This window comes from Callithrix jacchus, chromosome 11 (genome assembly GCF_049354715.1).
Source record: "Callithrix jacchus isolate 240 chromosome 11, calJac240_pri, whole genome shotgun sequence".
NCBI classification, from domain to species: domain Eukaryota; kingdom Metazoa; phylum Chordata; class Mammalia; order Primates; family Cebidae; genus Callithrix; species Callithrix jacchus.
The window spans coordinates 3,711,350-3,738,400 of NC_133512.1; the positions used below are offsets into that span (position 1 = coordinate 3,711,350).

The 27,051-nt window shown below is 38.9% G+C and overlaps 1 protein-coding gene across 3 annotated transcripts in view; it reads right to left on the reverse strand.

The window, feature by feature from the left end:
* Positions 1-5,728: 5,728 nt before the first annotated feature.
* The window catches only part of DPY19L1 (dpy-19 like C-mannosyltransferase 1), a 112,876-nt gene continuing 91,553 nt past the window's right edge, over positions 5,729-27,051 (reverse strand). For 2 of the 3 annotated variants that reach the window (XM_035253154.3, XM_035253153.3), the window contains 6 exons: positions 24,992-25,016; positions 23,813-23,932; positions 22,193-22,367; positions 15,854-15,953; positions 14,285-14,410; positions 5,729-8,601 (listed from right to left, as the gene is read on the reverse strand). In XM_035253154.3, coding sequence (XP_035109045.3) covers positions 8,445-8,601; positions 14,285-14,410; positions 15,854-15,953; positions 22,193-22,367; positions 23,813-23,932; positions 24,992-25,016 — 703 coding nt within the window. In that variant the 3' untranslated portion in view covers positions 5,729-8,444. The remainder of the gene's footprint in view (positions 8,602-14,284; positions 14,411-15,853; positions 15,954-22,192; positions 22,368-23,812; positions 23,933-24,991; positions 25,017-27,051) is intronic. The other variant, XR_004727768.3, reaches the window with a different exon arrangement.

The following is a 27,051-nucleotide window of genomic DNA, read 5'->3' on the forward strand; positions in this document are numbered from 1 at the left end:
CTCTTTCTGATATCTCATAGTGAACAGAAATTGTTAACCATAACAGTGAATTTATTGATCTTTTACAGGTAGTGTTTTTTGGAGTCTCAGGAAGTCCTCCTTTAAGGAAATTTCCTTGAGAAGGTAAAGATACTATCCTATATTATTTTCTAAGTGTTAAAATATTGCTTTTCATGTGTAGATATTGGATTCACCTGGGGACTTTTATTTTTGTGTATGATGTGAGGTAGGGACTCAATATCATTGTTTTCCATATGGATAATCAACGATCGCAGCCTCACTTATTAACTGTATGCACCCTGGCTCCTGAGCTATCTACTCTGCTTGATTAGTCAATTTAAAAATATTCTTGTGCCAATACTTCTATAGATATTGTAATAAATCTTGACATCTTATAGGAAAAATGCCCTTATCTCATGTTCTTCTGACTTATTCTTTACCTATATACATTTTACATTGTCAAGCTCCATAAAATGTCTTATTGAAGTTTTTATTAAAACTAGATCAATTTGAGAACTGATATTTTTACAACTTGTTAAATTTATTACTAGGTTTCTGTTTACATTTTTATTAATGATTGCTATAGACATGCAATTTTCCTTTATTGCATTGACTCTACTGTGCTCTTGGTATTCATGTTGCAGTCACCTAAAGAACTGAGTTTATTTGCTATTCTCTGGATGATTGTGTAAGACTGGAATAATTAGTATCTTGAATGTTCAGTAGGAAAAGCTTATAAAACTGGATATGTTATTTTCTTCAAGGGAAGACTTTAAAAAGCCATTAATCCAACTTCTTTCTGGGGGATGGCTGCTATTTGTAATTTCTATTTCTTCTTAGACAAGTTCTGTTAAGCTGTATATTTCTAGGAATTTAGACATTTTATCAAAGTGTCCAAATTTATTGACAAACTTTGTTTTTAATATCCCCATTACCTGTTGACTCTCTGCAGCTTCTGTGTTTGCCATTCCTTACCTTTTATACCTTCTCTCTTATCTCCTGATTAAAATTTCAAATTAACCAACTGATATAGTTTGGCTATGTACCCACCCAAATCTGATCTTGAATTCCCATGTGTTACGGGAGGGTCCCCAGTGGGAGGTAAATGAATCACTGGGACAGGTCTTTCCTGTGCTGTTCTTGTGATAATGAGAACTCTCACAAGATCTGATGATTTTATAACACGGAGTTTCCCTGCACAAACTCTCTGTCTGCTGACACCCATGTAAGATATGACTTGCTCCTTCTTGCCTTCAGTCGTGATTGTGAAGCTTCCCCAGCCACGTGGAACTCTAAGTCCATTAAACCTCTTTCTTTGGTAAATTGTGCAGTCTCAGGTATGTCTTTATCAGCAGAGTGAAAATGGACTAATACACCAACTTTGACTTTTTATCTATTTGTTTTGTTTCATCAATGTCTGCTCATTATTCCCTTCAACTTGGGGTGGGAGGACTATTGTGTTTATATTCCTGATATAGGTATTTATTATTGGATTGATGAATGCATTTTAAAAACCAAAATAAAAAGAGTATCTCTAGAACTGCTTGTCATCCTCCACATGGAATTTGTATTATTGTTCTATTTTTTTCTCAAATTTTCATAAATTATGAATTATTAATATTTGAGACTGTGTTTCACTTGTGCTGATTTCCAACTACAGGATTTCCAGTCCCTAGGTTTTTCCCACCCACCCACAAGAATTGCCAGTTGACTTCAGGTATGATCAATTATTGCCTTTAACAAATATTGGGCACCCACATGTGCCGGGTACTGTTCTAGATACTTAGGTTGCATTTGTAAACAAAACAGGCCAAAAAGTTATGCTTTTTTGGAGCTTATGTTCAAGCTTTTTTTTTCTTTTTTGCTTGTCTCACTGTCGCCCAGGCTGGTTGGAGTGCAGTGGTACAATCACAGCTCACTGCAGCCTTAACCTCCAGGGCTCAAGATCCTCTCACCTCAACTTTCTGAGTATCTGGGAACACAGGCACATACCATCCTGGCTAATTTTTTGTAGAGACGGGGTTTATGCCATGTGGCTCAGGTTGGTCTCAAACTCCTGGGCTCAAGAGATCTGCCTGCCTCTGTCTCCCAAAGTGCTAGGATTACAGGCATGAGCCACTGTGCCTGGCCAGGAGCTCATGTTCTACTGTCAATTCTTGGAAATGTCCCAAATACATGAATAGAATGTATATTCTTCATCTGTTGGGTGCAGTTCTACATATGACTATTAAATCAAATTGCTTTTATGACTCAAATCATGCATTTCCTTACTGATCTTTTTGCTTATCTCAATTTCTAAGGAAATGTATATTAAAATTTCCTGTGGTTGTTCATTTGTCTATTTCTCGTTTCTAATTTCTGTCATAAAAGCCATATTCTTTTAAAAGACAAGAAACTGATGTTCAAGAAACATGCCCTATTTCACTAAGTTTGTTAAAAATGGATTATGGATTCCAGTGTACTTGTCTAATAGACACTATTAATTGTGCAACTCTTGTCATCTGTTTTGCCTAATAACACACCCAGTCCCTTTTTATCCTTTGGGAAATCCCTCTTCCCAGACTTTTAATCAAATTACCAGAGTTCCTTGCTCCCTGATCAGCTGCAAACGTGTCCATGGCTGGTAACCATAGTATCCTGAGCCACACACTGAAATCAGGTCAATGAGGCCCACGCCCAGACAGACGTATCTTTGTCACACTGCCTTCCGATAAATTCATATGGTCACTAGCCATGTCTGAAAGCACCTCCCAAAGACATGAGTTTAATTGTCTGGCTGCATAACAAGGATATTTTCCCCTGTGATACTCATCTCATCTGATGATGTCCTGCATTTCCTTGTTATTTCTCCTCCACGACTGGAAAACATAAACTGTCTTTTAGTCCTCAAAATAACTTTTAGTGCCATCTAGAATTTATCGCATTGTTGAATAAGGTATGGTTTATTTTTAAAAAAATCATTAAGCAGTACCACTTGCTAGTAACTAACTGTGCTAGGAGGCACTGTGGATTCAGAATGGAGTGAGACATGTTCTTTTTACAAGGAACACAATATAGTCGGGCGAAAGTCATGTTGATAAATGTGTGCAATGCGGTTATGGGCACGTGCGTGGGCGGTGGGAGGCAATTCGCTCAACCAAATGGCAGGCAGTCAGGAAAGGCTTCACAGAGGTGACATCTGAGTTGCATCTGAAATACATACTGATTAAGAAAAGCATCTGCAGAAAAGACACGTGATTCCTCACACATTAACTTTTCAAATGATTTTCAAGATAATTTCTATTTTCTTTTTGCTGCTATATTCTCATTTCCTGACAGGGTTTACGAATACGTGGCACCGCACGGCCACTCTCCCTCTTCTCCCGGCCATTGGCAGGCATCCATAACTGAAAACAGAATTCCTTCCTAAGAAGTCTACTCAACACTAGGTGCCATGATGAGAAATAATGTAGAAATTAATAATCACGAATAAAGTGTACTTGACAGACACTTGCTTACCATTCCTACATGGAAATCTTGCTACTCAGAGGTGAAGTAGGGAGAGCAAGTTCTAAAATGTTAGTCCTAGAGCACTGGGATCACTAGGAATTAAAAAAAATTCCAAATCTCAGTCTACACATCTCCAGGGCTGGGAAAAAGGCTTCAGGATTTTTGGAAGCTCCCCAAGCAATTCTAATGTGCAGAGAAGTTTCACAATTACTGCCGTAGAGGTGTTTGTTTAAAAAAAAAAAAAAGTCAAATTCGTTAATCATGTGAAGGGCTCAAGGGATTACCGAATCGTACTCTTCTGGGAAGAGAATTTTCCAGAGCAAGAGGGAGGCCTCTGAATCTGAAGTCTGGTCACTAAGTGGACACCAAGAGTACAGACTCAGGAGACTGGCGAAAGAGGAGGATAGCAGCAGGGGCAGAGCCAGAGGTGGCCTGCAGGCATCTTTCTTTCCCAGTTTTCATGACATGATGCCACTTCTGCTTAGCAATGGTCATTCTGTACCTTCATTTCTATTTTTTCGGAAATGCATAAGGATTAAAGTGTCAGAGTAATCAGCCTAACAACCAAACGAGCTGAGGTTGGCTAAATTCAACTCTACCCACAAAGTCACTAAATTTGCCTACAGGATAAAAGCCTACCAGGTACTTTAAAAAAAATCAATGACATGATCTTATGCTGCATTAAAAAGAACATGCCTATGAAACAGAATACACTGTGCATACTTAGAGTTTTGGGTTAAAGATAATTGAGTATAAAAAACTGTAGAAAACATTGCTTTGAAAGTGGAGCCAGTTTCAATGTTATCTAAGCTCTTGGCAAAAAAGGAAAACTACCTTTTAATTACACTACAATTGAGTCTTCAACTCTTATATATTCATTCAGAATTTTAAAATCTCTCTCATGGGAGAAAATGTAAAAGGAAAGTTTTCAAGACCGTTTTGTACCTTAATATCCTTTTCAACTTCTAATGTAAAATGCATTTGTCCTGATAGAATGCCGTGAAACAAAGACCAATTCAGGAAACTGATGATGTTTAAAAGTAGCTCCTTTTTCTCTGCGTTGAGAACAATGTTATTGATTCAAATTAGAAACTTCTAGTTGGGGGGCAGGAGAAAGAGAAAGAAGAGAGAAGCAAGCAATCCATTACCGAGCACTGATTCTTGGCTGACCTCTAACAGAGGAAGAAGATTCAGATTTCTGCGGCCAAAAGTAATAAAGTGGAAAATGAATTTTTACAATCCCCACACATCACTGAATTTATCTATTGTCTTCCTACAGAAGGAAGTTCTATTTCAAAGGATTTTCACTCCTGTATCTCTGAACTGAGAAGAAACAAGGTACAGTGTGCAGCTTCAAAATGTTTAAATCACCTCTATCAGTGTTCTGATTAAAAATTAGCTACACTGTTCTTTGCTCCTTGAAAGCTTCATTGGAGCAGTCCCCCATAACAGGCAAAGAAGAGTGTCCATCAACCCGCTCTGGTGGGATGCGCTGTCAGGAATGGAGCGCCCCCTGTAGGCCAGTCACCCAGCCAGTCTGTTCCCATCGATTAGAGCAGAAGCTCTCAAGCATGGTCCCTGGACTAACAGCATCACCACCACCTGAGAACTGGTAAGAAATCCAAGTACTGGGGCCCCACCATGGGCCAACTCAATCAGAAACCTCTGTGGCGGGGCCCAGCCATCTCTGGGCCCTCCCAGGTGATGCCGATGCCTGCTAATTTTGAGAACCACTGTATTAGAACACCTCATTCCCCAAAGATGTCAAAATCAAGGTGTCATTGTGTTAAGAAATTAATTATGCAGGAATGAACAGAGATGAAATGTCTTTCCTACATAGAGACAGAACCAACAAGTTGATGTTTGTATCAAGTAAAAACACTGAGCCATAATTTAGAAAATACTGACACCAAATTGTTTGTGGTTTAATGTATTTAAAAAAGCTTTTAGCAACTCTGTATTTATTCCCAATACATAGTTTGAATAAATTACTGTGTCCTTTCATGAAAAGGGTAAAGAAATGTAAGTGACTCTACCATAAATATAGGAAAAGTTTGGATAATCTCAGTACCTACCACCACCAACAATAAGACCAGAGAGTCTACCCCACTGTTATAATCCTTCCCTGTCTTATCTGGACTGCAGTCTGACTCAAACCAGTTCATGGCTATCTGACTACAAAGCAAGGCTAAACGTTCACAATCAAGGTGGAAATGAAAATAACAAGAAAAACAGCCCATTTTTCATGATTTTTTTAATTTAACATATATAGTACATGTAAACAGCTGGCATAAAATTCATAAAAATACAATACTCCTATGCAGTAACACTTTATTCCTGATACATCCTTTCACTTTCTCGTTAATATCACTGGCCTATCTTAACACTATACTCTTTTTGCCAAGCATTTTTAGAGGGTTATCTTTTTACAGAAATACAGCCCCAACTTTGTTTTCTAAAATGACATAGCAATAGCTCTTTTGATCACTTCCTTTTAACCTTTCCTCACAGTAAAGCAAAAATATTTTTAAATGCTAAAAATATGCAAACCACTGAGATTTAATACTGTTCTGTCACACCTATGGAACCTGCCACCACCCTGCATTGCCATCAAAGGTGTGTTGCTCCGTAGTGCTGGTGCTGCGAGCTGTGGCCACGGCTGCATAGCAGGGACCTTCCAGCCTCTGCTCCAAACTGGCTCCCCTAATATATAGCTGCATTTTGCTGGGGGTTACATTCATAAACACTGCTACAAAAGGATCCTTCTGGAAAAAGCTAATTTGCACTACTGTTAATGGATCCCAGCAAATGAAACAGTTACAATAGTATTTTTACTGCTTTTTCCTGTACAGAATTTCTACTTATTACATGTGAACTTATTTGGAAGTAAATTACTAGGGGGTGAGAAAAACAGAAAGGTAACTGTAAAAGTAAAATTTTTAAAAATTGTAACTGCTGGATGTACAGAATCAGCCACACTCGGGTAATCAACCATCACAGAGAGCAGAGAGCACCTCCCCTCTGTCTGCCCAGGTCGACTCCCATCCTCAGCCTCAAGTATCCACTGCCCATTTTCCTGGGCTGCTGCTGCTGTGCATCATCGCTTCACTGTTGCTCCGAACCCACAAATCACTGGCTGCTTCTCTATTTTCTAAAACTAGCAAAAGCCTAAGAAATAAAAATAGTCAACTAGCAAATGACAAAAAGCGGCCACAAATCTGAAGAACACTGCCAGAGTCCATCTCCTGGGCCACCTCCAGGGAAGGAGTGTCCCTAGGAGCTGCAGCTCTGGGCACTGGGGCAGGGCTGGGGGGCGGTGCTTCTCTGAGGTCACACTCCTCAGCCTTTGTAGCTGACTCATGTCAGCAAGCTGCTGCTTCCCGGAGGCTAGGCCTGCCCTTGGACTCTGGTAAGAAGGTAGAAAGAGAACAGTGGCTTCCAGCAGTGGTCACCAGAAACCATCCTGAGGACTAAGGTCTCAAGGACAATCCACAATGAGGTTAATCTGCCTGTGGTTAAGAAAGAGAAGCTGTATAATTAAATGTGTAGTCAGCCATAGTCACGGTTTGCTTAGAATTTAAAACCCTAAAACCTTTTCTCAGAACTATGAGGTTTCATCGTTTTGAAGAATCTCATTTCACACAAATTAACTTCTAAGAAACAAAAATTCATACAAGGAATTCAAAGAAGGTGTAGAAATTCAAAATAAAAATAAACAGGAAGAAAAAAACTAAAAAGGAAGATGAAATATACTTATTTCTCATACTGAAAAGATAGTTTTTTAAACCAAAATTATAACATAAGGCTTAAGGCTTTGTCTTATTAAAGGCAGGCAATCTTAAAAGCAAAATATAAAAACTCCATTTATCATTATTCTTTACTTTCTTGATAGCAAAATTAGTCATGTTTTATTGTACCTTAATAGTAAAAGAAAAACGATCATGTACAACAGTCTACTGTTCCACTATAAATTGTGTCTACTCAAATATACATTAGTTTCTAGATGCACTACATTTGGAGTTGTTCAAAATAGTTTTTCTTAAAACTATAATTAAACATGAAAAAATTTTAAAGTGGTTTAAAGGTATTAAAATATAAACATTTGAATAATGCTAAAAAATGAGAAAAATACAGTTACCATTAATTTTTTTAAAACCAAGATTAAGTACTTGACAAGCAACTAAATAAGTAAACAGCACTTATTTGACAGAAAATGTGGTGGGGGGAGGAGGAGGAGAGGGGGAGAAGGGGGGAGAGAGAGAGACAGAGAGAGAGAGAGAGAGAGACAGACAGACAGACAGACAGACAGACATGATAATGGCAAGTGGCTGGAAGTTTAGGAAATTTTCCTAACCACTAGGTCCAAGAGTTTGGAATAATGGGCAGGAGAAGCTTCATTAACAAGAGAACAGAGAACAAAAAGAGCACAAGGAAGTAAAATTCTACACAGCAAACACTCATGTCTGCCCCGTCTACTGTAACCAAGTTGATGTTAGGGGCTGACATGACCGAAGAACTTACAATAATCACTGAAATGTCCAAAAGACAAGAGCAAAAGGCAGAACAAAGCAGCAAGGGCATTCATCGTTCTCACTGTAAAATGAGCCCCCGGACTGTCAGAATTGTCCTGCATTTTTCCTATCATGCTTCTCATGACCCACTGTGTTTTCTTTATACAGGTAGCTTTGCTCACTTTAGCACAAATATTAAAGTCAAATACAAACATATACTCATTTGCATAGCAAATTTTAGAGGGTGCATTGAAATAGTAACCAACTGATAAAGGTGTAAGTCATTTTTACAATTAGAATGACATTCAACTTGACCAAATAAAACGTTTTCTATTTGAAAACAGTTACCTATAAAAGTTTTTGGAATATGAACAACACATGACTTAGCGAAACATTAAAACCGTTACTGATGCAGTTGGCCGTGGGCAGCAGTTCACGTAGCAGTCATTCTTTTACAACTTCTAGGACTTTGTAAACACTGTTCTGGAAGACAGTGACGAAGTGAGGTCTGGAATCCTTCACCAAGAGGTTACATAAGGGAGTTTTCCCAGCATTGGCAGGATCTTCTACATCCCAGATTTCAGGCATACTGCAACCAGGCCTAGAAAAATAAATCAATGTGCAATACAACTGCAGATAAACAGAGTGCTTCTTGTATTCCTGATCTCATTTCCACTTACATTCCTTAGTTTTTGAAGAATTCTGTTATATATTCATGTTTTTATAAGCTGCCATGATTCACTTTAGAACAAGGTGAATGCAGCAAAGGTGATAAGGAAAGAAACAGACCTTCAGACACATATATCCAGGTGTTGGGGTAAGAGACATCTCAGTGAAACTCTGCCTTAGCTGCTTACCAAGAATGTGGTGCTGAGCAGGTCTTTGGTCTGAGTGTTCACATTGGTAAAACGGGGAAATAAAGACCCATGACATAGGTTTGCTGTGAGGATTAGGAGAGATCAGGTATCTAGCACCATGCGCAGCACACAGAAAGAGGTATAATACGGATTTAAAAAACTATAAGGAGCAAATATGCTTAGTTCACAGCGAAGCTGCGTTCATTGTATAGATGCTCCTCAACTTACCATGAGGTTATGTCCCAATAAACCCATCATAAGGTGAGGACGCACTTAGTACACCTCATCTGTCCAACACCACAGCTCCGCCTAGCCTACCTTAAACATGCTAGGAACACTTACAGTAGCCTACAAAATCACCTGACGCAAATGCTTTTTATTACAAAATGTTGACTATCTCAGGTAATTTATTGAATGCTGTACTAAAACTGAAAAACAGAATGGTTGTATGGGTATTTGAAGTAAGGTTTCCACTGAATGCATATGGCTTTAATCCTGTCATAAAGTCAAAAAATCAGTAGGTTGAAACATCCTCAACTGGACAGTCGATATTGTAGAATCAATCAATTTAAAGAAATGCTGGTAGTGGTGAGCATACATCTCAGCCAAATACATAATTAAATCTCAAAAGCAATATATCCTTATAAAGAACAGTATAAATTTATATCATATGACATTTGCCTAAACAAGTCCCTCAAAATAACAGTACCATTTATTTTTAATTTTTTTTTTTTTAGAAAGAAAGAGAAAGGGGGAGAGAGAACAGGAGTCTTGCTCTACTGCCCAGGCTGGAATGCAATCTAAAAATAGGTATTAAAAACCTCTTTTATGCCGATGATTGTGCTTAACAGCGGAGACAGGAAGGAATAAGGGAAGAAAATAACAAACAAACAGACAACCAATATTTTGTTTAAATCTGTGAAATGCTATGCAAATGCTGAGGAATGATTTACTTCCAATTATGTGGTCACTTTCAAAATAGGTATAATGTGATACTGAGAAAAATGTATGTTCTGTGGACCTGGGGTGAAGAATTTTATAAATATTCACTGAGTTTACTTGTTCCAGGTCTGAGATCAAATCATAAATGTCCCTGTTAATTTTCTATCTCGTTGATCCGTCGAATATTAACAATATGGTGTCAAAGTCTCCCACTATTATTGTGCAGGAGTCCAAGTCTCTTTATAAGTCATTAAGAACTTGTCTTATGTATCTGGGTGTTCCTGTATTGGGTGCATATGTATTTATGATCATTGACTTCTGTTGCTGCATTGATCCTTTTACCATTATGTAATGTCCTTGTTTCTTTTAGTCTTTGTTACTATTAAAGTCTATTTTGTCAGAGACGAAAGTTACAACTCCTGTTGTTTTTTTTTTCTTTCCATTTGATTGGTAAGTCTTCCACCAGCCCTTTGTTTTGAGTCTTTGTATGTCCTGGGCAGAAAAGCACCATGAATCTCAATGCTGCTGTTTTAGCCGGCGCGGCAGGTTGCTCAGATTCCAGCGCTGGGAATCAACAAGTTGACTTCACCTTGTGATCGAGTGAGTCAGTCCTTTTATAAACTCCCTTTCATATATGCATCCATCCTATTAGCTCTGTCCCTCTGGAGAACTCTGATAGATGTGTTTGAGTTGTTTTTACAAAAATGGAATTATTCTGGGACTCTAAACAGTAAAATGTGGTGCGATTTTTCCATGTCAGTGCATAAAGATCTACTCTATTTTGAATAGCTGCTGGTTCTCATATGTATTATTAACCAATTCTTTACAAATAGATATTTTAATTGTTTCCCATTATAAACCAATGCAGCCACAAGCCTCCTTGTGCTGAGCTCCCTTCTTCAAGATAAACCTATAGAGCAGCGGTCCCCAACCGTTTTGGGACCAGCACCTGGTTTCATGGAAGACAATGTTTCCATGGACTGGAGAGTGGGGAGGGATGACACTGTTTCACTTCAGATCATTAGGCATTAGATTCCCATAAGGAGCACACAACCTACATCCCTCGCATGTGCAGTTCACAATAGGGTTCATGGTCCTATGAGAATCCTGACTGATCTGTCAGGAGCCAGAGCTCAGGCGGTATCGCTCGCTCACTCTCCACTCACCTCATGCTGCAAGGCCAGGTGTCTAACAGGCCACAAACGTACTGGTCCATGGCCGGACGCTTGGGAACCCCTGCTCTAGAGGCAACATTATCACTCTGTCAAAGGAATACACAATTTTTTTTACCTTCCCTTCAAACTATCACCTAGAAATGTTTAGCCAGTGAGTGTTCCCATGAAGAGGGACACTTCAAGTGCACACTTATTGCACATCCTTGCTGACACTGGTTTCTACTGACATTGAACACCTATGGTAATATGACTGGGCATGGGTTTTCTACCTTTTTATTTTCTCATACACATCAAGGCTGAACTGTTGTAACACTGAGGGCCCATGGTGGCAGAGAGTGAGACACACAGGAAGTAGAGAATGACCCACAGTTTTCCTGAGTTCAACAGCTTTTAGGAAAAAGAGAGGACAAACAGCTGTCTTGGGAAGCTGTGTCTGCCTTGTGCAATACTGTTTAGTCCTCATCTGAGTTTCCCAAGGTTTCCCCAGGCCAGCCATCTGCAAATAGCATTAGCGAAAATCTGAATAATTTTCTTCTGAATACATGTATTTTATTATTGGAATAAAAGGAAGCAGAGAACTGTAGTTAATTAAAAATGAATCTACAACTTGCATGCAAATATATTTGAGTGTTTATATTTAAAGACAGTGTCAAATAGTTAAAGAATAATCATGCCATACAATTAAGCCACTTGTAAATGAGATCATTTAACATAGTGCTCACCAACTGTCAGGCACAGATGAAGCACTAGGTAAATATTGGTCCCTCTTCCCCTTCCTCTCCTATCCAAGTTCCCCATCTGCTTCCCCCATTCTGACACTTTCATGTCCCAGCAATCTATAGGGGTTTCAGGCTGACATAACTGAAATGGAAAGTGAAGGCCAAGGAAATAAGGAAGATCCCAAACTTGGCGGAAAGCTTTGTCAAGAAACTTCCTACTCTAAATGAAAACTCTAGGTAAGTATTAGTCGCGTTTCCCTTTTCGTTCCTATTTGAAGGCCCCATTTGCTTTCCTGTCGGAGCAGAAAGTACAACTTTTGTTTTGTGTCAAGGTTGGAGCAGAGTGGACCTGATCAAGCTTTCCTGACAGTGCCATCAGCCTGGCTTAGATCTTGTACTAGAGAGAGAGTGTCATTTTAATGCGTGGGGAAAACAGATGAGAGAGTCACTTTCATAGCTTCTTCCCACTCAACTCCTGCTGTGACAGCCACAGTAACTGCAAGTCAAGGTCCAGATGGGGAAATGCAGCACACCCTCCTCTGCACCCCAACTCTCAGTCTGAATGCTTCGTAAGTGACCTGAGGTCAGTTCAGTGTCTGCTGATTTAGTTCAGTGTGCAAAGTTTATTGCCGTACTTCCTAAATTTGCCTTCGTATCATTTCTTGTGTGAGTAAAACAGTGCTCTGCCTACCCGAACATGAGACTGTCACAGCTATGCAAATCCAGGGGGCTCTCCCAACACCCTAAAGCACAAAGCCCCTGCAACTTTCATATACTCAAACTCCATGTAGGGTCCAGGAAGAAATGGAGACTCTCGAATCAAGGCTCATTGTTAGCTTGGAGAAAAAAGGTTATGAACATTATTTTTATGTTCCAGTAACTTACAGTTGTTTCAAGAGAGTGAAGTCCAAAGAAATAAAGAAGATCCCAATTCTGGTAGAAAGTTATGCTAAGAACTTATTACAAATGTCAACCTGCCCTTCATTTCATATAATTTCCTCATAAGATTCTTGTGAGATGCTTAGAACTTTTTTGTCTTCAATTTATATAACTGTGTGAAGGGGAGGAAGGCAGCAAAACACACTGCCATGTGTGTACCTATGCAAATGTCTTGCATGTTCTGCACATGTACCCCAAAACCTAAAATGCAATAAAAAAAAATTTATATAACAATGTTAAAGGTGAGTATGTGAATTTCATATACATCCACATATTCACAAATGCTTAAAGCATTTTCTAAATTATGACAAAATAACATTTTCCATAAATCCTGACTGAATTCCAGCCATGTAGCACATATGCACAGAAAAATCATTCTATGATCCATAACTTTAGTTTCCTTATGAGCAAAACTGTAGATACTATGTCACAGAACTATCTTAACATTCTGTCTTAGTACCATATGTGTCAATGAAATATCTGTTGGGCAAGTTATGATTAAGCCATAAATATAATACTCTCTAGGTAAAGAGTAGTAAAGAATTTTAAAAATATTATTATTCCATAAAATAGCATTTATTTCTGATAAAAGTATTTCTGTACTGTGCTCTTCATAGAGTGAATGTTTTGGTACTTTAAAAGCAGGCTACTGTCACCTGCTGTCCAGTCACTCACGTGCCAGCTTTCGAGATAACTTCAGATTCACATCTGCTTTCAAGATCTGACTGTACCTTGGAGCTATACTCAGCTTAGTAAATGTCTCTGTGGAAATAGAAACTTTTAACAACTATAAAACCAACAGAATGTGGGTCATAGTATAGTTATTTTCCCATTCAAATAAGATGTGAGATGCCAGGAAAGAAAAGTTTCATTCTGAGTTGATGCTAACAGGGTAACCCATTCATCAACAGGACACCGTGTAGCACAGAGACACAGTATGGATGATGCAGCCCCTGGTGCTCAGCTGCCTGACTTCTCCAAAATGAGGCTCACCATTACTTGGTGTCAGACCCTGGAAGTCTTTTAAAAAAAAAATACATCTAACTTTAAATAAAAGGTTTTCTTTTTTAAACATCAAAAGCAAATATGAACAATTTGGGAGATTATCAATTAGTGCCAATAACATCTCTTTAAGGTAGTATACACATACAAATCATTATTTGAAAAAAAAAAAAAGAAATTTATAAAGACTAGAAAACAAAGACTCCAAATCACTATCTACAAAGTTTTTTTAGGCCAGGAAGGGTGGCTCACACCTGTAGTCCCAGCACTTTGAGAGGCCAAGGCAGGAGGAGCACTTGAGGCCAGGAGTTTGAGACCAGCCTGGCCAACATGGCAAAATCCCATCTCTACTAAAAATACAAAAATTAGCTGGGTGTGGTGGTGGGCGCCTGCAATCCCAGCTCCCTGGGAGGCTGAAGCATGAGAATTGCCTGAACTTGGAAGGCAGAGGTTGCAGTGAGTCAAGATCATGCCACTGTACTCCAGCCTCGGCAACAGAGGGAGAGTCTGTCTCAAAAACAGAAAAATGTTTTCACTTATACTTGATTAAATGTTATATACACACCCCGCCACCAGCAAAGCACTTGCCATGTGCTTGAATTAACCTTTGTGTCTTATGATTATAAAATATTAACTGTGTTGATACTCACTTGGATCTCCTTACACACCACGACTCTTCTAGAATGTAATAATTCACTTTTAACTTTATCAGTTCTCGCTTCACTTCTTCAGCTGCTTTCCGACTATACATTGAATACACTATTTTTGTTCTGGCTCTTTAAAGAAAAATAATTGGACACAAAATTTTCAAGATTAAAAAGATACAATCAACACATTTGGAAGAAAGCAGTGAATGAGACTAGTAGATGATGAGGAAGAATCCAGTCAGGAGGAAATTCCTCATAGGAGTTCCTGCTAAGGGGCATCGGTGAAGTCTAAAGCAGAAGGCAGGAGGAGGACAAGTCATGGGAGAAGAGGGTCACCTTTAACACACCCCTACATTTCCAAACTTGGTCCTCTTTGTGTCTGTTCACTTATTTATTTGTCTTAAATTCTTCACTACTCTACGACATGTAAGATCAGGTGCCCTGTGTGTGAACAGGATAAACTACAGCACACTACAGGACTGCTCTGAAGCTGCAGAGTCTCAACCTTGACATCAACAATAACTCGGGCCGGGCGCGGTGGCTCACGCCTGTAATCCCAGCACTTTGGGTGGCCGAGGTGGGTGGATCATGAGGTCAAGAGATCGAGACCATCCTGGTCAACATGGTGAAACCCCGTCTCTACTGAAAATACAAAAATTAGCTGGGCATGGTGGCGCATGCCTGTAATCCCAGCTACTCAGGAGGCTGAGGCAAGAGAATTGCCTGAACCCAGGAGGTGGAGGTTGCAGTGAGCTGAGATTGCGCCATTGCACTCCAGCCTGGGTAACAAGAGCGAAACTCCGTCTCAAAAGAAAAAAAAAACTCACATTAAATGGTTCTTCATTTTATTTCTAGATTTAAGAAAAACTAAACTTATTCAATAAAATTGGTCTGGAAATTAACTTGGTAAGATTGACTTTTTAATGAAAAAGCTTATTTGTAAAATGTATATGCTGTTGTTACACAGAACAATATACTAATAAGATTCCCCAATCACTTAGAAAATGAATAGCATCACCTGCCTTAGAAACTGCATGAAAAATTAAATCTTTTTTAAAAAAATAATTTAGATAACATGTCTCTAAATTATTTTTTAAAGTCTCAAAAAGATCTAAGAGAATAGAAAACACCCAAGTTCATTCTAACAGGCTATACTGGTGAAAACCAGAATAAACTCCCCTTTGAATGGGATTCTATTTCAAATGACTTCTCCAAACTCAAGAAAAATCACCAATGAGAAAACCTTAATAAACACTCTAAGCTAAACTCTTCAGGGAGTTACAAGATGAAAAAGGACCTGCACATTTCAAAGCCCCGTTAACCTGTGGGAAAGTGTTACAGTATCACTTCTTTTTTCTGCCTGGTAGAGAAGATAGCCCTGAAAGCCGTCATTTTCTTGCCCTCTGAAGTCCTAACAGATTTGTTTAGTGCTCAGCAGTCTTATTTCACCTTTCTGCTCCCCAACTCAATAAATGTCGGTTCACTGTATCCTTTTGGAACATTACTCATTAGTGGGCTGGTGTCTGTTCGCATGGAAGGTTTGTTTTTGATGATGTGAGACTGTGCACTGACCTCAAGCCTGCATCTTCATAGTGTGGATGATTCACAACGGGCCGAAGTGCAGACAGCTTAACACTTGCCATCGTGGGCATGGCACCTGCAAACACTGCATCTGGAAAACAAGAGGAAGGTCTCAGGGTAACATTCAATGAGTGTGAGAAGGGTCTCCTTCAAGTTTAAATCAATTATTTCATGAGTAACAGAGCAGAGGTCCGGCAAGGCTCACGACTTCAGGATTCAATGGCAGAACTATTAAATCAGAAGGCCGATAGAGTAGCAGCTGGCGACCAGGCCTTGGTAAACGATTGTTCTTGCAAAACAGAGCTTCATCATCTCATTAAAGCTTTCTTTCTTAAAAAAACAACTCAGAAATCTTTCCTGAATCTAGAAAAGAAGTTTCAAATGGACTAGGAAAGCTTTATAACAGGAATTCTGGAAGACGATTTAGCATTCATCATTCGATACACAGATGACGACAGCCTTCCTTTCTACGCATGAATAAAGTATCATATTCCAGGAGCTTATTTCAAGATGGAATGTGAAGAACTAATATTAAAACTTCACTAAGAAAATAGGCATAGAAACAATTATTTTAAATGTGCATTTATGACTGTGAATAAATTTTGAAAAAATTAAAATTTATAAAAATGGCAGAATCATCCCCAGGCAAAATGGCCAAATAGGAACAGCTCTGCTGCGCAGCTCCCAGCGAGATCGACGTAGAAGGTGGGTGATTTCCACATTTTCAACTGAGGTACCTGGTTCATTGAGACTAGTTGGACAGTGGGTGCAGCCCAAGGAGGGCAAGCCAAAGCTGGGTGGGCAAGCCGAAGCTGGCATCCCATAGGCACCCCTATGGGATGAGGCTACCAGAGGAAGGAACGGGCAGCAATCTTTGCTGTTCTGCAGTCCCCACTTGTGATTCCCAGGCAAGCAGGGTCTGGAGTGGACCTCCAGCAAACTCCCACACACCTGCATCAGAAGGGCCTGACTGTTAAGGAAAACTAATTAACAGAAAGAAATAGTTTCAACATCAACAAAAAGGACGTCCACTCAGAGACCCCATTTAAAGGTCACCGACTTCATAAACCAAAGGAAGATAAATCCACAAAGATGGAAGAAACAAGTGCAAAAAGGCTGAAAACTCCAAAAAACAGAACACCTCTTCTCCTTTAATGAATCTCACAGCTCCTCACCAGCAAGGGAACCAAACTGGATGGAGAATGAGCTTGACAAACTGACAGAAGCAGGCTTCAGAATGTGGGTAACAACAAACTTCTCTGAGCTAAATGAGCATGTTTGAACCCAACGCAAGTAAGCTAAGAACCTTGAATAAAGGTTAGACAAAATGCTAACTAGAATAACCAGTTTAGAGAAGAACATGAACGACCTGATGGAGATGAAAAACAGCACAAGAACTTTGTGAAGCATACACAAGTTTCAATAGCTGAATTAATCAAACAGAAGAAAGGATATCAGAGATTGAAGATCGACTCAATGAAATAAAGCAGGAAGACAAGAATAGAGAAAAAAAGAGTGAAAAGAAATGAACAAAGCCTCCGAGAAATATGGGATTACATGAAAAGACCAAATCTACGTTTGATCAATGTACCTAAAAGTGACAGAGAGAATGAAACCAGATTGGAAACACTCTTCAGAATATTATCCAGGAGAACTTCCCTAATCTAGCAAGGAAGGCCAACATTCAAATTCAGGAAATACAAAGAACACCACAAAGATACTACTCAAGAAGAGCAACCCAAATACACATAATCGTCAGATTCACCAAGGCTGAAATGAAGGGAAAAATGCTAAGGGCAGCCAGAGAGAAAGGTCAGGTTACCCACAAAGGGAAGCCAATTAGACTAACAGCAGATCTCTCTGCAGAAACCCTACAAGCCAGAAGAGAGTGGAGGCCAATATTTAACATTCTTAAAGAAAAGAACTTTCAACCTAGAATTTCATATCCAGCCAAACTAAGCTTCATAAGTGAAGGAGAAATAAAACCCTTTGCAGTCAAGCAAATGCTGAGAGATTTTGTCTCCATCAGGCTTGCCCTACAAGAGCTCCTGAAGGAAGCACTATACATGAAAAGGAACAATCAGTACCAGCCACTGCAAAAACATACCAAATTGTAAAGACCACTGACACTAGGAAGAAACTACATCAACTAACGAGCAAAATTATCAGCTAGTATCATAAAGGCAGGATCAAATTCACACATAACAATATTAACCTTAAATGTAAATGGACTAAATGCCCACAGACTGAAAAACTGGATAAAGAGTCAAGACCCATCAGTGTGCTGTATTCAGGAGATCCATCTCATGTGCAAAGACACACATAGGCTTAAAATAAAGTAATGGAGAAAGATTTACCAAGCAAATAGAAAGCAAAAAGGAAAAAAAAGCAGGGGTTGCAATCCTAGTCTCTAATAAAACAGACTTTAAACCATCATGGTAAAGGGATCAATGCAACAAGAAGCACTATCCTAAATATATATGCACCCAATGCAGGAGCACCCAGATACATAAAGCAAGTTCTCAGAGACCTACAAAGAGACTTAAGGCTCCCACACAGTAATAGTGGGAGACTTTAACACTCCGCTGTCAATATTAGATAGATCAACAAAACAGAAAATTAACAAATATATCCAGGACTTGAACTCTACTCTGGACCCAAATGGACCTAATAGAAATCTACAGAACTCTCCACCTCAAATCAACAGAATATACATTCTTCTCAGCACCACATTGTACCTATTCTAAAATTGACCACACAATTGGAAGTAAAACACTCCTCAGCAAATGCAAAAGAACAGAAATCAAAACAAACAGTTTCTCAGACCACAGTGCAATCAAATTAGAACTCAGGATTAAGGAACTCACTCAAAACCGCAAAACTACATGGAAACAGAACAACCTGCTCCTAAATGACTACTAGATAAATAACAAAATAAAGGCAGAAATAAAGGTGTTCTTTGAAACCAATGAGAAGCCACAAAGTAAAAGAATTTTGGGAAGCATTTAAAGTAGTATGCAGAGGGAGATTTACAGCATTGAATGCCCAACAGAGAAAGCAGAAAGATCTAAAATCGATACCCTAACAGCACAATTAAAAGAACTAGACAAGCAAGAGCAAACAAATTCAAAAGCTAGCAGAAGGCAAGAAATAACTAATATCAGAGTAGAACTGAAGGAGATAGAGACACAAAAAAACCCTTCAAGAAAAATCAGTGAATCCAGGATCTGTTTTTTTTTTTTTTAAAAGATCAACAAAACAGATAGACCACTAGCCAGACTAATAAAGAAGAAAAGAGAGAAGAATCAAACAGATGTAATAAAAAATGATAAAGGTCATATCACCACTGATCCCATAGAAATACAAACTACCATCAGAGAATACCATAAACACCTCTACGCATGTAAAACAGAAAATCTAGAAGAAACTGATAAATTCCTGGACATGTATACCCTCCCACGGCTAAACCAGGAAGAAGTCATATCCCTGAATAGATCAATAACAAGGTTTTAAATTGAGGCAGCAATTAATAGCCTACCAACCAAAGAAAGTTCACGACTAGATGGTTTCACAGCTGAATTCTACCATAAGTACAAAGAAGCACTGGTATCATTCCTTCTGAAACTATCTGAAACAATACTAAAAGAGGGAATCCTCCCTAACTCATTTTATGAGGCCAATATCATCCTGATACCAAAATCTGGCAGAGACACAACTAAAAAAAGAAAATTTTAGGCCAATATCCCTGATGAACATTGATACAAAAATCCTCAATAACATACTGGCAAAAAAATTAATCCAACAGCACATCAAGAAGCTTCCCATCAAGATCAAGTTGGCTTCACCACTGTGGTGCAAGGCTGGTTCAACATATGCAAATCAATAAACATAATTCATCACGTAAACAGAACCGAAGACAAAAACCACCATTATCTCAATAGATCAGAGAAGGCCATCAACAAAATTCAACAACCCTTCATGCTAAAAACTCTCAATAAACTAGGTATTGATGGAACGTATCTCAAAATAATAAAAGCTATTTATGACAAACTCACAGCTAATATCATATTGAATGGGCAAAAACAGGAAGCATTCCCTTTGAAAACTGGCACAAGACAAAGATGCCCTCTCTCACCACTCCTATTCAACACGGTATTAGAATTTTCAGCCAGGGCAATCAGGCAAAATAAAGAAAGAAAGGTAAGGAGGATAGGTAAGGAGGAAGTCAAATTGGCTCTATTTGCAGACGATATGATTGTATATTTAGAAGACTCCATTGTCTCAGCCCCAAATCTCCTTAAGCTGATAAGCAACTTCGGCAAAGTCTCAGGATACAAAATCAATGTGCAAAAATCACAAGCATTCTTATACACCAATAACAGAGAAACAGAGAAACATGAGTGAACTCCCATTCACAATTGCTACAAAGAGAATAAAATACCTAGGAATACAACTTACAAGGGATATGAAGGACCTTTTCAAGGAGAGCTACAAACCACTGCTCAAGGAAATACAAGAGGACACAAACATATGGAAAAACATTCCATGCTCATGGTTAGGAAGACTAAATATTGTGAAAATGGCCATACTGCCCAAAGTAATCTATAGAGTCAATGCTATCCTTATCAAGCTACCACTGACTTTCTTCACAGAATTGGAAAAAAAACACCTTAAATTTCACATGGAACCAAAAGAGAGCCCACATAGCCAAGACAATTATAAGCAAAAAAAAAAAAAAGCTGGAGGCATCATGCTACCTGACTTCAAACTGTAGTACAAGGCTACAGTAACCAAAACAGCATGGTACTGGTACCAAAACAGATAGATACACCAATGGAACTTAAAATAGAGGCCTCAGAAATAACACCACACAACTTCAGCAACTGGAAAAGAATTCCCTATTTAAATGGTGTTGGGAAAACTGGCTAGCCACATGCAGAAAATTGAAACTGGACCCCTTCCTTACACCTTATACAAAAATTAACTCAAGACGGATTAAAGACTTAAACATAAGACCTAAAACCTTAACAACCCTAAAAGAAAACCTGGGCAATACCATTCGGGACACAGGCATGGGCAAAGACTTCATGACTAAAACACCAAAAGGAATGGCAACAAAAGCCAAAACAGACAAATGGGATCTAAATAAACTAAAGAGCTTCTGCACAGCAAAAGAAACTATCATCAGAGTGAAGAGGCAACCTACAGAATGGGAGAAAATTTTGCAATCTACTCATCTGAAAAAGGGCTGGTATCCAGAATCTACAAAGAACTTAAATAAATTTACAGGAAACAACCCCATCAAGAAGTAGGCGAAGGATATGAACAAACACTTCTCAAAAGCAGACATTTATGCAGCCACCAAACATATGAAAAAAAGCTCATCAACACTGGTCATTAGAGAGATGCAAATTAAAACCACAATGAGGTATCATCTCACGCCAGTTAGAATGGCAATGATTAAAAAGTCAGGAGATAACAGATGATGGAGAGGGTGTGGAGAAATAGGAACACTTTTACACTGTTGGTGGGAGTGTAAATTAGTTCAACCATTGTGGAAGACAGTGTGGCGATTCCTCAAGGCCTTAGAAACAGAAATTCCATTTGACCCAGCAATCCCATTACTGGGTATAAAGACAAAGAATTATAAATGGTTCTATTATAAAGACACATGCACACATATGTTTATTGCAGCACTGTTCACATAGCAAAGGTTTGGAACCAACCCAGTGCCCATCAATGATAGCTTGGATAAAGAAAATGTGGCACATATACACCATGGAATACTATGTAGTCATAAAAAATGAATGAGTTCATGTCCTTTGGATGGACATGGATGAAGCTGGAAATCATCATTCTCAGCAAACTAACACAAGAACAGAAAACCAAACACCGCATGTTCTCACTCATAATTCGGAGTTGAACAATGAGGACACATGGACACAGGGAGGAGAACATCACACACTGGGACCCATTGGGACCTAGGGGAGGGATAGCAATAGGAGAAATACCTAAGGTAGATGATGGGGTGATGGATGCAGCCAACCACCATGGCACGTGTATTCCTATGTAACAAACCTGCATGTTCTGAACATGTACCCCAAAACTTAAAGTACAATTTTTAAAATAGCAGAGAAAATTACTAAGAACATATGTATAACTTTCCCCTGCAAACTATTTAAACAGGATTATGATCTCCTTTGTTTTGGATATTCTAAAAGCAACGCTGCTTAGAAAGTGTACGAGTACTGGAAGTAACTTGGGTTTCAGGGTTTGCAGTGGTATATAAAACTGTGGGAAAAACAGCTAAATATATGAATTTTTTTTTACCTGGTTTAGTACTGTATTTGATCCATTCTATAAGTTCTTCTTGTGGCAAGTTGCTGAATTCCCCTACAATATTCCACTGGGTTTGCAGATTTGCTGAACCTTGTATGGACATTGCTGCTAACACAGCAACAACCACAGCACCAGGATGTACTTTGCAAAAGAGCCATCCAAACAGCTGAAACCAAATTGAGAATTATCGGTCACTGTTAGTATGAAGCAGTTGTATCTATTCTGCAAAACTTCTTCCTAGAGAAGAACGCGGCCTCTGCTAGAGGCCCAGATAAAGGATTCATTATCCTAAAGAAAAAGCCCCAAAATAATAATCTTTGGGATCAAAAGAATTCTGCCATCAGCCTTATGTAAGTGGAACGCAATCTAGAAAGCTCTTTTCTCAATCTGCGTTCTCTACTCTCAAATTCAAGTAAAGCCATACCTACCTACACAATGTACAAGGCCCAAGGCAAAACAAAAATGTGGGGTCCCTTGTTAAAAAATTACTCAGAAGTTCAAAACAGCAGCAGCAAATATTCAACCAAGTTCAGGGTCCTTCTGAACGTGAGGCCCTGTGTGACAGCAGAAACCCCACACTTGAAAAACCTGCCCTGGATGACCCTTTCTATCTGGTTGGTGTAAAAGTAATGACCGGTTTTGTCATTAAAACAGCAAAACCTGCAGTTACATTTGCACCAACCTATATTAGTCACGCTGCAGAGTAAGACTCAAGATTAAAGGATTCCACCCAGCCTCCTTTCCTGTGCCAGCCTGAAGGAGTCAGAAAAGTGGAAAGCCTTATAACATAATACAACATTCTGACTGGGAACTTCGAGGCTGGCCAGTTTTTTCCACATTCTAATAGTCCACTCTCCATAACAACACTTTGTTCCCCTGATCTTTCTCTAAATGTCTGCAGAGCTAGATTTCAAGTTTCCTGAGGGCTTATAAACACTGTTGTTTTTTGTAACTTTTCGGTCCACTACTCTATCTCCAATCCTAGAGCGCACAGTGTAGGTGCTTAGTGAACATCTGCTATGTTTAAGACAGGTGCTGCTGTTGTACCTAGGTGGGTTGGCTAATGGAAAGGTGACACTACGGAGAGGCATAAAAATCTGTGAATACAGAGCAAGGAGGCAATTATCCAGGAAAAATAAGCAGAAAACCACCACGGAGGCTTTAACTAAATTTTAAAAAGCACAAGTCAACAATGTGCACACAAATGTGCACCAAATAAGTGGAAAAAAAGGTTCAAGTTTGATACTAAAAAAATAACATATAATTCGCAAGCACTTATAACTTGAAATCAATTATTAGAATTCTTTGTGACATGAATGTCACAACAAAAAAAGTTATTATTTGTACAATGAAGCTCTGCTTTCTATCAGCACCTGTAGTAAACCCTCATGAACTCAGCCTGTACTAAGTCAGTGTTTGCTGTACACCAACAACCGTGGCAGAAGTCTTTAGAAAGACAAAAAATGATCAGCTTTGGCCTCCTTACCCTCTAATAAAGATAAGTACAAAACCATGAAAAGCTTTGACTATAATCACGTAAAAGGCTTTGTAATTCATTATTTCAGGGCCGCTCAGTAATAAAGGCAGCTGTACTCCAACACAACATGTTACCTGTCTTGAGCAGATCAGTGATGCCATCACACACATGTGGGGTGTCAAGAAGAGTTTTAGTCTCATAATTAAAATACCAAGGGCTGTGTATGCTAACAATTGCAAAGCATGATAGACCAGCTGAAAGAAAAAAGAAAATATTCTTTACTCCTACTGTTTGTGAAGTTTAAGAATACTAAGCCGGCAATGTGCAGAAAAGGGTACATTCTCCTTAGTAACAAAAACTACTACTACTTTGGTTTCTGAAATTTCTAAAACAATCCTTAAAATTCACTTTCAAACGGCTCCATTTTGGTGGAAGGCTAAAATTACAAAGTCATTAAGGCAAGTGTTTCTGTGATTCTCAGAGTCAAATCTGTCATTCATAGAGCCCACATTTCTGAATCTACCTGGATGCAACCATCGGATCAAAAACGGAAAGTGGTCAAAGAAATGACTGCTGCCTCAAGATCTGAGGACTCTACCTTGGAACTGCCCTCAGAACCAGGCTGGACCGCTAGGAGATGGGAGTAGTAGTAACCAATCACATCTCTGAAGCTTCAAGCAAGGTGAGCAGAGAGGAAAGTGATTTCCAATCATGCAAAAGACACCTCACATGTATGTCTAAATGGGCTCCAGAAATCAACTGCTATTAGTGTAAAGATGATCAGAGCAGAACAAACGGGTTTTCCAGTTATTTTAACAAATGAATAGTCAGTCAATCTGCATGTATGTAGCATTCTCATAAAAACACATAATACCGGCCGGGCGCAGTGGCTCACGCCTGTAATCCCAGCACTTTGGGAGGCCGAGGCGGGTGGATCACGAGGTCAAGAGATCAAGGCCATCTGGTCAACATGGTGAAACCCCGTCTCTACTAAAAATACAAAAACTTAGCTGGGCATGGTGGCGCGTGCCTGTAATCCCAGCTACTCAGGAGGCTGAGGCAGGAGAATTGCCTGAACCCAGGAGGCAGAGGTTGCGGTGAGCTGAGATCACGCCATTGCACTCCAGCCTGGGTGACAAGAGTGAAACTCCATCTCAAAAAACAAACAAACAAACAAAAAACACGTAATAGCAGGCTATTTTCAAGATGATTACTGAAAACTACCAACAAAGTTAGAAACTGGAACTAGAAAGGGAAGTCCAAATACATGCAACTTTAAGATAAGTAAAATTATAGTAATATTAAGTCTTTACCTCTCCATGATCAAACTGGTGTTTTCTGAAACAGAAAAAAATATACTGCTATCAGTTCATTACTGAAGCACTTACTTCATATCTTTGCATTTTCATCTTGCAAACAGGCGTTTTACAACTTCTGTAACATTCTCTGAAGACACATATAGGCAAATCAAAATAACTAAAAGTTACATGCCAAAACTGCTGCTACGCTCTTTTAAGAATGATGAAGAATGACAATGTTGTATTGTATCCTGACCATTTGACTACCTGGGTATTTATGAGGACAACAAAGGCACACTGTGGTGTCCCAGCTCCCTCACTGGTGATAGTGCAGCAAAGCATGGAATGAGAAAGAACTTTTAGATTCTCACTAGGCACCCAAGTACAGGTGACAAATGGATGGTTACATGTAGAAATCTGGGTTCAAGGGAGAAGTCCGAGTCAGAGACAGAAACGTGTGAGTTGACAACACACACCTTGTCTTTTTTAAAAGCACTGATATGTTCCCAAGACCTAGAGTAATACCTGGCATCTAGAGCTCAACTTTTTTTTTTTTTAAATGAATGAACAAGTCTATCAATAAATTGTTAATCTGGGTAGCACATAATCTAATTTGAGAATTTGGCCTCAAAAATACTGAGGTCTTAGCAAACACAGGAAACAAAAGAATCTAGCGAAGGAGATGAAACAGTTCTTTATTCTTCTTTCACACCAAGTAAAAACTATCAGTTACCAATTGTTGAGCTCTTACAATGTTAATATGCTTAGCACATTCCACTAACTCTAATCCTCCAACCATTTATTACCCTAATTTACAGACAAGGAAAGGGAATAACAGAGCTACTAAGTGGCAGCCAGGACTACATTCTGACTGACTTCAGAGCCAATATACTTTTTACTACACCATGCTGCCTCGATCCTACTTCCTGGGTCTTTGAGTAAAGAGAATATTGGCATTCACGTCTTTGATAGTCAAAATTTATGTCCTACTCTTCTCTTTACACTGGCTTTGGCAGTTATGCAAAATAAAATGTCAAATGCCACTCCTCTTCCAAAAAAGAGCCCTGATCCTATTTGAACTGAAAACCCTATGAAGCTCAATGGTTTCCTAAAATTATTTCTATAGGTGACTTATTCTTGAAGGGACAGCTTTATTTCTGCGCAAAGTTCCACCTTCCTCTCCCAGAGTTGCATACTAGAGCTGAAACTTTTGTAGCTTCTTCCCGAGCTCTTCAGAAATAATTTCAGCTCAAATGAAGAAAAATTTTGGCATTGTAAACCAGAACCTTCTTCTTTCCCCACCAGCCCGCAACTAAAATGTTACAGGTATAAACAAGGGCATAGTTATCATAAATTGTTTCCAAATGAGAACCAAAATTCTCTCAGCAGTATGTTCAATAATTTATCATTATGTTGGCAGATACTTGGAGATGAGGGGATAATATAAGGCTGTGTATATTCAGATTATAAAAGAAAACATAGATACATATATTTGACAATCCTTGTTGCCCCAAAAATCCCACAAAAGAATAAAAGTAAAGTTAAAACTACTTTCACACTTCACCTTCCAATCCAACACTCTTAATAGTTAGGTTTTATCTTTCCAGATCACTTATAAGGGACAGCTTTATATCTGCGCAAATAAACATATAAAAATCTCCGAATTTCAAACAGAAGCATAATCATCACACACACACACACACACACACAGGCAATTTTTAAAATTCAATAATGCATGATGGACTTATTTCCATAAAGGTGGCCTAAAATTCCACTCTGATTGGATCTTGACAGATACTCTGGATGTTTCCATTTCTCACATTACACACAATACTACTAAAGGCACTTCTCCCCATCATGTCTGTATTTCTGTGAGCGTCTCTTGAGGGTACACCTGCACTGGTGCAAGTACATGGTTAAAGGACAGACCCACTGTATGTTTCACTGTGTATTGCAAAGTTCCCTCCCATCTACTACCTCCCACCCTTGTGAGCATTGCATGCATTATTAATTTTTAGAAATATAGTAAGTAAGGTCTTCACTTTAACCTGAATCGAGAGGTTCAAGACTACATT